General features: G+C 53.8%; 1 protein-coding gene across 1 annotated transcript in view; it reads right to left on the bottom strand.

Moving 5' to 3' along the window:
* PTRF (polymerase I and transcript release factor) overlaps positions 1-11,317 on the bottom strand; it is a 12,779-nt gene extending 1,462 nt beyond the window's left edge. Inside the window, exon 1 of the mRNA XM_010180677.1 lies at positions 10,723-11,317. Within this exon, the coding sequence (XP_010178979.1) occupies positions 10,723-11,142 (420 nt within the window). The 5' untranslated portion in view covers positions 11,143-11,317. The remainder of the gene's footprint in view (positions 1-10,722) is intronic.
* Positions 11,318-12,176: the final 859 nt, after the last annotated feature.

A 12,176-nucleotide genomic window follows, 5' to 3' on the forward strand; every position in this document is an offset into this window, starting at 1 on the left:
AGCCGTGTGTCCGGCTGTGGTGTCTGGCCTCGCCGTGCTCACGCTGGCCTGGCCAACCCCGCTCTGTGCTCAGACTTTCCCAAGGCCTGCAGGATCCAGATGTGGGGCCAGGACATCTCCTGGGATGGATCAAGCCATCCTGTTTTTCCCATTTCTCTGCTGGGGAATAAGTCAGGGAATCGGCCCCAGCCCGTGTGCGAGGGCAGCAGCGAGGGCGGCCCCGGCTGGCCCAGCTGGGTCTGCAGGGCTACGCTGTGTCTGCTTGGGACGGGAGGGGAATTCATTCTGCTTCTCTGCTCCCTGGGTCAGCCAAGCTGCAATCCTGGGGCAAAGGCCGAGCGTGTGCCCAGGAGAGGGGCGCAGGCCCGCAGCGGGGTTGGTTTTCATCTGAGCAGCACATAGCGTGCGTCCCTGCTGCCAGGAATCACCGCTCCGCTCCCAGGGCAGGCTGGAAATAGCCCCTCACTGTGCAAAGTGTCGCAGCTGTGCGGCTGCAGCCCTGCGGCTCAGAAATTTATTGCCCGAGCTGGGCAGGAAAGGCATGGAAGCCACAGCAACATGGGCTGCTGTGCCCATGGTCAAAACACAGAGCCTGCCCGAGCAGAGCCTTCATTGTGGGCTTTATTCAGAGCAAAAAGCTGTGCTGGGCGAAACTCCTCACCCCCTGGGTCACAGCTCAGGTCCCAGATACTTTCTGGAGATTGAGATGCAGTGGCCAACATGTGTTTTCTTCATTTGATAGCCACTGCAGGACAAAACAATGCACAGGCTCTCCTGAGGGCCGGGCCAGCCCAGAACAAGCCCCCACCAGGCCAGGGCAGGGATCCTGTTCCCCACAACACCACCTGCCGCAGCGATCCCAGAGGCGCGGGGGACCCTGCCCCTCCAGGAACATCAGGAACCCCGCGGCTTCCTTCCCTCAGCCACACAATGAGCCAGAACAAAGGCATCCCCTGGCCTGGCTCGGCCGCAGCTGGAAACGGGCCATATCCTGCAAACTCCGATCCTTATCAGCCCCTTGGTAGCTCCAGAGTGTGTGTGTGTGCAGAAACACCACCTCAGAGCTCCACGTCAGCCACATCAACACCGCCTGTCCTCGTGCCACACCAGCAAAGCCGTCTCCTGACCGAGTTCTCTGCTGTGGCTGCACCAGCAGTGCTCCCACCCCACCCTGGCAGCACCCACGGACATGGCCAGCGGCAGCTCCAGGTACGTGGGCAGCTGGAGCAGCGCTGTCAGGGCGACGCTGCGGCTCTGAGCCCTTAATCCCGAGAACAGCCGCTGCCGGCTTTTGCTCCCAGCTGCGCCCACGCACGCACCCACACTGCTGCTGTCCCACACCAGCCCCACGGTGCTCATGGACTCAGGACCCTGCTCATGCCTCTGCGGGGGCACCTCACTGCTCAAACGGGCCAAGAGGGAGCAGAGCCATTCCCACAGGGTGCCTCCAATCCCAGCTCCCCCAGACCATGGCCTGGAGCTGTTCTCCAGCTGTGCTTGGGAAACCCTTTGCAGCTCTCACCGTACAGGGCAGCGTGCCCACCGCAGCCCAAGCCCAGGGCCCCAGCTCTCGTCTCTCCTGCGCCTGGCATCATTCCTGTGTGTTTTCCCTCAGCTCAGTTGCTCCTGTCAGCTCCAGGGCCCAGCTGGAGGCAGCTGGGGAGTCTCAGCCCTGCGAGCCGTGGGTCGCGTTGCTGACCCAAGGCCACCTGCAGCAAGACACCGCTCCTGCTGGTTTGGTGGGCTCTGGCTGGTGCACAGGGCAGCTGGAGCCGGCACAACAAACAGCTCCACGCGTCCTAGAGGGGACCAGCACGTGGCTGCTGAGCATCCCCGCAGCAGCATGGCCCCGGTGCAGCAGGGTCTGCTCCTGCCAGAGGTGTTTTGGTGGGGAACGGAGCTGCCCCACATGGGCCATGCTGCAGACACAGCCGAGCCTGTGGGGACAAAGGGACCTCTCTGGAACCGTCGGGAACCATCCCAGGTCTGCAGGCGGCTGGTGCACAAATCCCCGCTCTGCGCAGGGCACTGTGCTCTGTGTGCTTCATTTCACTCGTGACTCACCCAGATGAGCCACATTTTTAACTCCAGGCATTCCAACCACTCTACTTGTACTGGGAAAACACTGACCCCTGAAGTGGGCGAGTCCACAGCCCTGGGTCTTGGCATCCCTGCCGGTTGGGGTGCTCAGACCCTGGCTCCTCTCCAGACACAAACCCGTTCTGTTCTCAGAGACAGCCTGGGTCCAGCTGGCACAAGGACAGCGGTCAATGAGACTTCTCAGATTTTTATACCAGCAGAAGAGAAATCCTCCTGCTCCGTGCACACAGCACAGCTATGCCCAGCAGCAGGACAGGCAGTGCTGTGTGTGCTGGGACTGAGCTCGCTGCCACTGGATGAGCTTCATGTAAAGGTTCTGCCCTGATCCAGGTTCTCCTCCTTCACCCATCTGCAGTTTGCACCCCTAGCCCATTTGGCAGTGACAGGTAGAGCTGTGCGCTCCCTTCAGCACCGAACTCCCCGGGGACGCAGTTTACTGGGGGAGGCTCCCTCCCGTTGGCAGAGCCATGGTCTGGCAGCCCATCTGTCTGTCTGTCTGTCCGTCTGCAGACCCTAGGGTGCTCGGGGGGCCCCCATCCCATTCCCAGCCCCCGGGGCGCCACCTGCCAGCCGGGTGCTGGGCCGCTCCGTGCTCCTCCTGCTCCAAACACACAGAGCCGGGAGATCTCTGGGCAGGCGGCCCCTGCCCTGCTCCGCCAAGGGCGCTCCTCATCTGGCACAGTTTCCCAGCAAGTTCCCCTGCAGTGACTCACCCGCAGCCCCATCCGTCCTGCGCCCGTTGCCACAACACGAGTAAACACTTCCCCGCGGTATAAAAGGCCACCGAGACAAAAAGCCGAGTCGCGTTCCCCCCGGCCTCGCAGAGCCCTTCAGGCACTGCAGAATCACCAGCAAAGCTGGGGAATGTTCCCAAAACGCGAGGAGGGCTCCTGGATTGCTCTTGAAGAGGCTCTTATGGTCAGCGCGTAAAAATCAAAGTCCCAGAACTCCCATCCACGCCTGTCTCCGGTCTGAAGGTTTAATGGAGCATTTTTCACACGCGCATGCTAACCACATCTGTAATTAATTTCGTTATTTTTACACAATTGCAACAGCACAAACAGTCGGGTTTGGTTCACATGCAGCCATAACATGCAGAACACAACCAGCTCACATCTCCACGCGCTGCTATCACCACAAAGGGCTGATCCCAGCCGCTGCGGGGTGAGCTGGAGCTCCTGCACCCCTCTCTGCCCACACAGGGCCCACCAGACAAGCTCTGGCCTGGGGGAGCTGCGGGAGGATTGAAAGCACCTCAGCAGAAAACACCTCCCAGGGCAGACCGAGTTCTGCCAGAGAGGAAAAATTCCTGTGCTCCCATTGCCATGATGGTGTTTTCGCTCTGTCAGTCTTAGGGGATGCTTTTCTGTGCTGAACTTCCAGCGGTGCCACAGGAAGGGCTCAGTTGTTCCCAAGTAACAGCCACAACCTGACAGACACCCCCAGCCCGGCAGAGGTTGGGGATGGCAGATGCCTGCATAGGGGAGGGCTGTGCTCCCTTCGTGAGGCCTCGCAGGAGCAGACCTTTTCTGTAGAGATTGTAATTGCTGTCTCTTGCTACATCACACAAACCTGCCTTTATTAAAAATCCTGTCACTCCTATTGTAAAGGAGATGTTTTCCCTGACCCCAGTTCCTGGGCTGAGTTCACCTCTGCCTGGCTCCTGGGGAGCCCTGTCCACCGCTGCTCACCCGAAGGGCCGGCAACCGGAGCTTGTGGTGTTTTCTGCTGTAGCCACACAATAAGAGGAAGGCGAACAGGGCACCACGCTCCCACCAGAGGCCCCTGTGGCATGAGATAAGCGTTAGATAAACAGCAGTTAAAGTCACCGCCACTCCAGTCCTGGCTCCCAGTGAACAGGGCTGGGGCTGCTGAACAGAAACGGGTGCAGCATCCACCTGAGACAGCTGCAGTTTTGTGTCACAGTTTTGTGCTCTCTGCCTGGCTTTTATCTATTTGAAACAACAACTCCAAACCATTTCACAGACACGCGTAAACTAAACCTTACAAGCAGCGGGAGGAGCTATTGCCAGGTCTGTGTTTCAGAGGGAGAAACAGGCTCAGAAATGAGGCAGGATTTGCCCAGTCACAGCAGGTGCCAGCAGAGCCAACTGCTCCTGGCTACCAGCCCTTCATGCAAGCCACACAGCGATTCCTCCCTCCCAGTCGCAGAGGCAGTGCACAACAACTCCTGTAACGCCTGAGAGAACACCTCAGCTCACCGCCCATCGTAACCGCGGCAGAGCATGCAGCAAGCAGCGCAGGCAGCAAGCGGAGGCAGTTTTGCCCACTGGGGATCGGCCTCACAGGCCTGAAGCTTTGCAGCAGCCACAAGCAGCGGAGAGACAGAGGCTCTGGAATCAGCAGCATTCGGGGTTTCAGGAGAGGTTCAAAGCGATCTTCAGGGGGACTCCTGCCGAGGCCCTAAATGCTGCCTCCTCGCACATCTTCTGCTGGTTTGGGCCACGGCACCTTCGGCAGCGCGGGCAGGGGACACCGTTCCTGTAGATGGCTCAGAGGGCAGTCCCTGGCGAAGGCTCAAAGCGCACACTCTGCGTCTTCTCGGGCTGAGATGAGGAAAACTGCGTTTCAATGGGTGGTGGAAAGGAACCACAATGGAAAACCTTACCTGTTCCTACCAGGAATCTGATCCACAGCATCGCCACAGAGTGATCCGGATTAGCGTGAGGACAGGCAGAAAGAAAGGCACAGGGCTATGAGTTAGTAACAGAGAAGCCAGGTAGCAAAATTTGACAGAAAAGACAGTCAGCAAAGATTTATTAGAAAGAAGAGTGTCCTACTCTAATTTATGTACTGACCACACTGACCACACTGACCAGACCCTAAAACAGCACTGGGCAATGCCCAGCCCCTTACAGACGTCTGTACCCAGTGACGCAGCAAACGCTGCTCACCACAAAAGCAAAACCTCTCTTCTGCTAAAGACACCCCGAGGCCAGGGGTGGCTCCTCAGCACCCCTAGCAGCAGCTGGATATAAAACAAACCCTCCATATGCAACAGGCATGGCCATTCCAAAGGTTGGACAGATTTTATCTCAATAGTGCCAAGAGGTCCATAAAAAGAGAAGCCTCGAGTCCTTGCGGAGAAACCTACTGAATCCTGCAGTAAGACAGCATCAAAGAATGCTGCTGAGACAAAGGAAAAGATCTGAAATATGAGGAGAAAAAGCAAAGTAGGTTGTGATCAGGTAAATGCTAAAGGGATAAGCCAGCTTGTTCTCCAGTAGTATCTCCCTGACCAGCAGAAGTCTTTCTGCCCTCTGCAATGCTGTGTATTGTGCAATTTTCTTGGCACTTTTCTCTGTCAGGCACATCCAGTCACTCCATGTCCTGGAGGCTGTGACCTAAGAGCTGTATCTTCATCAGCTGGGGAGGATACACAGCCACTGGAGCAGCTCAGACCTGGTGTGAAAGGCAAGGGAGGAATGGCTCGAGGAGAGGATGCTGTGTTTGGGAAAGGGCTTTTTGCCTAATCGTGGGTCAGAAGAGAGGCAGGGCTGTAGGAAACAGAAGTAAAGAGATTGCAGAGTGAAAAGGTTCTTTTTTTCCTCTGACAGCAGAATAAAGTTTTGATCCTGTTATCAGTCTGTTTGTACAACTGGTTTTACTCTCAGAACCGCTCCTCCCGGATAAACCTGTCTCAACTGATTAATAACTGCAGAGCTGTTTCTGAGCAGCAAACCAGCAAAGATGGAGTTTGCACTGCAGATGATTTGCTGACACTGACATCTGCATCCTCACATAAAGCTACAGACTAAACATCCTGAGACTTTTTATTCTAAATATTTGATTCTCCCTCACTGACACCGACCATCTTCGTTTCTGGTCTTTGTCTTCTCTTGCAGCTGGACAAGCCCACAGTTCTCCAGGTACTCTGTAAGCTGTAGAAGATCTTGCAGAATCAAGAGGCCAACATTATCCTAAACAGGACAAGAGAGGGCTGAGCACGTTTCCAAAAAGCTCACGAGTCACTGCACACTTTACGTGGGTCACAGAGGCAGCGCAGTGCATCGGGAAGGGCACTGCACAGTTCCCCACTCATCCTTGAGGAGGGGCAGCCTCAGGCTCCTGCACAGCGCAGTGAGGAGCAGCTCCGTGCAGACGCAGGACCAGCCCCACTCCGAGCCTGCCCCTGGGCCGAGCGGGACGCTCTTGGGAGGATGGGCTGTGCTGGCCCCAGCGCGAGGTGGCTGCGGTACGAGGGTGCGTCCGCCCCGTGCTGCTGCCTCATGCTTCTCGTCACACCCCGAGCTCACGCTCTTTCCACAATCTTTTGAGGAGCACAGACCTAAAACTGGGCAGCTCAGGTCTGGCCTCCCAGTCTGTGGCGCTAACGTGTGGTTTGAAATCCAGCCCTCCTCCCCACGATGGCCAGCCCTGTTGCTCTAGTCCGTATAAGGCCCACTCGAGGCACAAAAGCTAAGCCGTGCTATTTATATTTCCCTGTCCAGCCCTACCTACCCACGCATCGTGCGGCTGAGGCTCACGTTCTGCCCTGCTCTCAAAACCGCCCGACCCCTTACAGAGCCCCTCTACGTCCTGAGGCTCTGAGCGGCCGCTGGGGTCACCCGCAGAGTAGAGGAGCCCCGCAGGGACCCCGGATGTGCCGGGGTGGGGGGCAGCCCCTCCACACACCCTTGACAAAGGCCGCTCTCTGTAACACACAGCACATCATGAGCCCCGCTGCCCTCGAGCTCGGCACCCACGTGAGCCTCAAAATCAAGAACCAGCACATTTCAGAAGTGCAACGCTCAACGTGTGCGCTGCGCGCTGCAAGCATTTGGATGCCTGGCTGTAAAAAATCGGGCTTTTGGCATATGCAAGAACAGGTTTAATTGTTGAAAAATGTTGAGAGGAAAAATGCTGAGCTTTCATAAGTGCTGACGGGTGCCGTCCCTCGGATCAGAGCAGCACGCTGTCGGGTTCTAGAGCAGCAGCTTTTTGAATGGGACACCCACTATTTAATCGTGACCTGCAGTAATCAGCCCTAGACTCTTGTGCCCTAAAACCAGGAGATTCGGGATGAAGTCACTTCAGTCTGTTTTTATTAGCAAGCACTCTAACCAAATTTGTTGGTGCCCTAATTTCTCTGAAAGACGGGAGACAAAGGAAGCACTGAACAGTTCTGTTCTCACAGGCTGTTGACAAGCGCACGTAGCCGTTTGGCATCAGAGTTTTTAGGATGGCAAGCCCTGGGTACGGTACAAGTCCTGAGCTCCCGTGTACACAGCAGCTTCTCAAAAGCCTGTGCCACTTTTGCTTTGGTAGGCTCATCTTCCAAACAAAAACTTGGGGGAATTTGAAGGTGGTTTGTTTTTTTCCAGATTTTATTCTGAAGAACTGATGTAACTCCCTACATTAAGGATGGGGAGGGCTCTGGAGAACAAGCCTGATGAGGAGCGGCTGAGGGAACTGGGCTTGTTTAGCCTGGAGAAGAGAAGGCTGAGGGGAGACCTCATCACCCCCTACAACTGCCTCAAGGGAGGTCGTAGAGAGGTGGGTGCTGGTCTCTTCTCCCAGGTGATGGGGGACAGAACAAGGGGAAACTGCACCAAGCTGTGCCAAGGGAGGTTCAGGTCAGAGATAAGGAGGAAGTTCTTTACTGAGAGGGTCGTCAGAGGCTGGAACAGGCTGCCCAGGGAGGTGGTGGAGTCACCATCCCTGGATGTGTTTAAAGAGCGGGTAGACGAGGTACTTAAGGATATGGTTTAGGGGGTAGACAGGAACGGTTGGACGTGATGATCTCAGAGGGCTTTTCCAACCGAGCGATTCTGTGATTCTGTGTGATTAAGTTGGTACAAAACCCCTCACCTCAGTAGCAATCAGAGCAGCTCCTGGCAAAGTCAGGTAAAAGTGTGTGAGCGAGTGAGAAGGTGCATGCAGGTCTATGGGTGACCGCGAATGATACCCGTGAACATCTGCTGGACCTGCCCCTCCCCACCCCCGTGGAACCCATTTTTCGTTTTGCACTTTCTCCCCCAAAGTCCGAAACGGCGCAGGCAGACGTGCTGTGGGCTCACCCTGACAGCTCGGGCTTTCCTGAATAAAACCTGGTTTTCATTTCCTAATCGAACGGCAAAATACAGCTCTCGCATGGGTCTGACCTCCTCTCCCAAGGTGCCAAAAGCTCTTATTTGCACTCCTGAAATAGTCCCACTGCAACGGCCATGGGCTCAATGTCCAACGCCGAGAGAAAGATCAAACACCTACAGCCGTAAAGGGCTGATTTGCCTGCACCTCCCTGCATCTCCTCACATGGCAGAATCACCCAACGTTAGACACCCATAGAGCACGACTACTATTTGAAAATACCCACTGCTGGGTTTATGTAGTACTTTATGTCTCTGAAGATGAGTTTCTCTCTTTTTCTTCAAAAAAAAAAAGACTAATAAATCTTTGCATTTTTAGCCGTAGCAACTGGAAAGGCAATTGCACAGGAAAGTTAATCACAGCTTTCCAAAGGCAGCATTTTCTGGGTTAGAAAGTAGCAATAATGTTGCAAAACTTCTGAGATCCCCCCAAACGTTTAACTTCTGGAAATAAAAGGTCTCCGTAAGTACGAGAGACTCCCATCTATGGCAGTTATTTACCTTGCACCAAGCCATACAATTCAGGTTTCCGTCCAGCAAAAATTACACGACAAAGACATTTTTATGGAGTACAATCTACAGAATAACGCAACTATCAAGCAACCCTATTTTCTATAGGAGAAATAATAATTACTGTGGCTCTGAGACAGACTGGAGATTGGTAGAATTTAGAGACATTCTCTGTTGACCAAAAATCTGTTTCCATCATACGCAGGAAAGAGCCATTCCATTACTGTGGCATTCCCTGTGGCCCTGGTCTGGCAATCGAACTCTCACGGCGTGGGGCTGTTGTTGCCTCAGCAAAGCACAGGAGAGCGATGAAGGCAGAAGCCTGCACGCCTGCTGCTGCTCCCGGCCCTCCCCAGAAGCAGATCCTCACCCTCGTGGCGAGGTTTGCCCGGGTGTCCCACGGGCGTGCGAGGATTTCCAGGAGGGCACAAAAGGCTCCATCGCACACGGAGCAAACCTGGAGAGTTTCTCACGTGTGCTCCATGGCCTCACAGCCAAATCACACTAAATTTTGTGCTGGGAAATGGTTCTGAATTACAAATAATTCATTTTTTTTCCCCTAACATCTTCACAATTCACAAAATCCCCGCCGTGGCCGCTTGTCAACTGATCCGCTCAGAGGCCGCTCAGTCCCTGTTTCACCAGTGAGTGTTGCCCCATTCCCCTCAGAAGCAGCGTTGCTGCTTTGCACTCGCGGAGAAACTCTACTGATATTCACAGACACCAGCAAACCCAAACGAGCAGCTCACACAACAACAACCTGCCCGTGCTCAGCGTCCTCCCGAAGGACCCAGACACTTGCCAACTTCCTACCTATTTCCGTGACCTCCAAAGAATGCTATGTTTACACAATTCCCTTCACGCTTCTCATTTTGCAATGTTTGTTGCTTCTGCAGCACATTGAGAGCTCTATTTTATTTTTCCATGGACAGATCCATCCTCCGCCAAAAGCCCGATACAAAGAGCCTGTAATAAATATATTTATAACTGGCTCGGTTACCCGGATGATCCGAGTAGGCTCGAGAATTCCAGCCTTTCAGGCACGATAAAACAACAAATGCTTAAGCTCTGAATCAGAGTTACACAGGCCCCGTACTCATTAGATTCCTGAGCCTATTACGATCAGCTCCCCCTCCAAACCCCGTAGCAAGAAGCATTTTCTGGTTTTGTTCTCTCTCTTCCTGTGATCAGCACTGGATGCTTCTCCATTTGTCCCTGACGCTGTCTATTATTAACCCACAGGCTTCTAACAGAGTCATTAACTATTTCACTCACTGTTCTTCCCTGTCAGGGTTCGCTCTGATAAGGAGGACTAACTCCAGACATGAGAACTGACAGAAATCTATTCCACTCCTTGCTCTCGTTTAATAATAACAAGGATAAATGCAACACTTAGTGGAAGGTGAAACCAGACAACCAGAAGGTTTAAGACTCGTAGGCTGCAGAAAAGGACGTGGAAATTGGTACCAGCACACGGCAAAGGCAGCCCCGAGCGCTGACGGGCTCGAGGAGCTGTGCTGTGTTTTCTCTATGTCTCTGTCCTTGCCAGTGAGATTAACCCTGGTGCTGGGGTCACTGACTCTTGTTGTTATCAGATGCATGTCACAAATCTGAAATGCTATCGCTCTCCACATAGCAATACGCACACTGCCTCTCGGTAGAAAAGACGCTTGCAGGCAAAGTTACAACACTCCCTTCCAGAACCCAGCGCATTCTTGTTCTTTTTTTAGCTAAGTAGTAAAATCAGGTTATTTTGATACTTCTGGTCCATTGCAATGAGGCTTAGGGCCATTCTCACTATCTTCGTTAACATTCCTGTTAAATATAGCAACCCTGTCAAACCTTGTCTCAGCACATGAATGAGAGTGCTATTTCGGACCCGCCTCAACTCGGACCACCAGGCAGGAGAGTTTGGGAGAGCACCGAGCCATGCAGCACGACAGACCCTCAGCAAAGCAAACACCCCTGACAGGCACAGGGAAGTTTTGGAACAGCTCCTTACCTGGTAGATCATGACTTTGAAGTTTCTGCGTTTCAGGAGCTCCGCTTCGTTGGCCTCCAGCTTCTTTATCTGCCCAGCTTGCTTCTCCAGGTTCTGCCGCACGGTTTTCACGTTGACGCTCACCTTGCGCACTTTTTCCAGCATCTTGTTGACGGTGTTGCTGGTGGTGGTGTGCGCCTTTGTCAGCTTGGTTAATTCTCCCTGGATGCTGGTCACTGCGCTATCCATCTCTTGCTGTCTCTCCTCCAGCTGCGTTTGGGTCAGCTGGATCTGATCCACCGCTCCAATGATCTTGTCCAGAAGGGTCAGCACCATCACGCCGTTGATCTGGTCCGATTTGATGGGTTCTTCAGGCACTTGCTCCTCAGAGGCCTCAGAGGCAGTCGGCGGTTCGATAATTTGCAAAGTAGTATCCTCCATGGTTGCTCGGGAGTCGTGGCAGCGGAGCCCGGAGAAGCTGTCACTGCAGGGAGAGAGGAGGGAACACTAAACCCGAGCCTCAGCTAAACTCTGCGCCGGGAGACGCGCCAGGAATGGAGAGCGCAGTGCGTGGATGGCTGTGCTGCAATTCAAATGGCACAGCTCCGCAAAGCCGTCCAGTGAAACTGCCCTGCAAAATTTTCCAGGCTTGCAGGTCATTGGCTGACTCCACCTCAGCTGTATAAAAGGAGCCCGCTGCCAAATGCCTGCTGACCCACCCTTTCTGAAATGATTAAAATAGTTGGAGGGGAGGCGATGGCTTTGCATGCAAACGCAGGCACAGCTCGGTGAGGAATGCAAAGCTCTGAAACTACAACCGCCTCTTCTTCACCCTCAGTCTGAAGGCGCTATAAGTAATGAGAGGAAAAAACAAAAACCTTGAGTGAGCGGCTCGGGAAGCTGCTGGAAAGAAAACCCCATCTGGGCACAACTGCTTATATCAAAGGAGAGCTGCTTTAAACAGCTGCACATGTTAAATTCAGCTGGAAAATCCACATCTTTTGCCAATTGTTTGCTTTTTTCCAGGTCTATGAGAGCCTGATTTTCAATACTTTAACAAAAGGCTACAATGTGGATGGGGCAGTTATGGCACATAACGTCTGGATCACAAAGATGCATGGTCCAGTGTGTGAATGCACACAACAGACGTACCCGTAACACCCGCAGCGTGCACCACGTCTTCGTGCAGATTTGACACAGAAAGAATTCCCTCCTGAAGCGAAGCAGCTGGCCACTCCCCCCTGAGGCAGCTGCCTCAGCTCTGCAATCCCTATCCATCGACACATCCAGCCGTTAAACGCGAGACATGCTTCAGCACACGCCATGCAAAAATGTACTCGTAAGCAACGCCCGAATACGTTGTGTTACATCAGGCTTTATCGGTGAAACAAATCCTGTTTCAGAATAGAGCACACACGGCTTGGAAAACATGGGGAAGAAATAATCCTTATTTTGAGCCTTTTAACCAACCTCAG

This window comes from Mesitornis unicolor, unplaced genomic scaffold, assembly GCF_000695765.1.
Source record: "Mesitornis unicolor isolate BGI_N332 unplaced genomic scaffold, ASM69576v1 scaffold36673, whole genome shotgun sequence".
In the NCBI taxonomy this organism is placed as follows: domain Eukaryota; kingdom Metazoa; phylum Chordata; class Aves; order Mesitornithiformes; family Mesitornithidae; genus Mesitornis; species Mesitornis unicolor.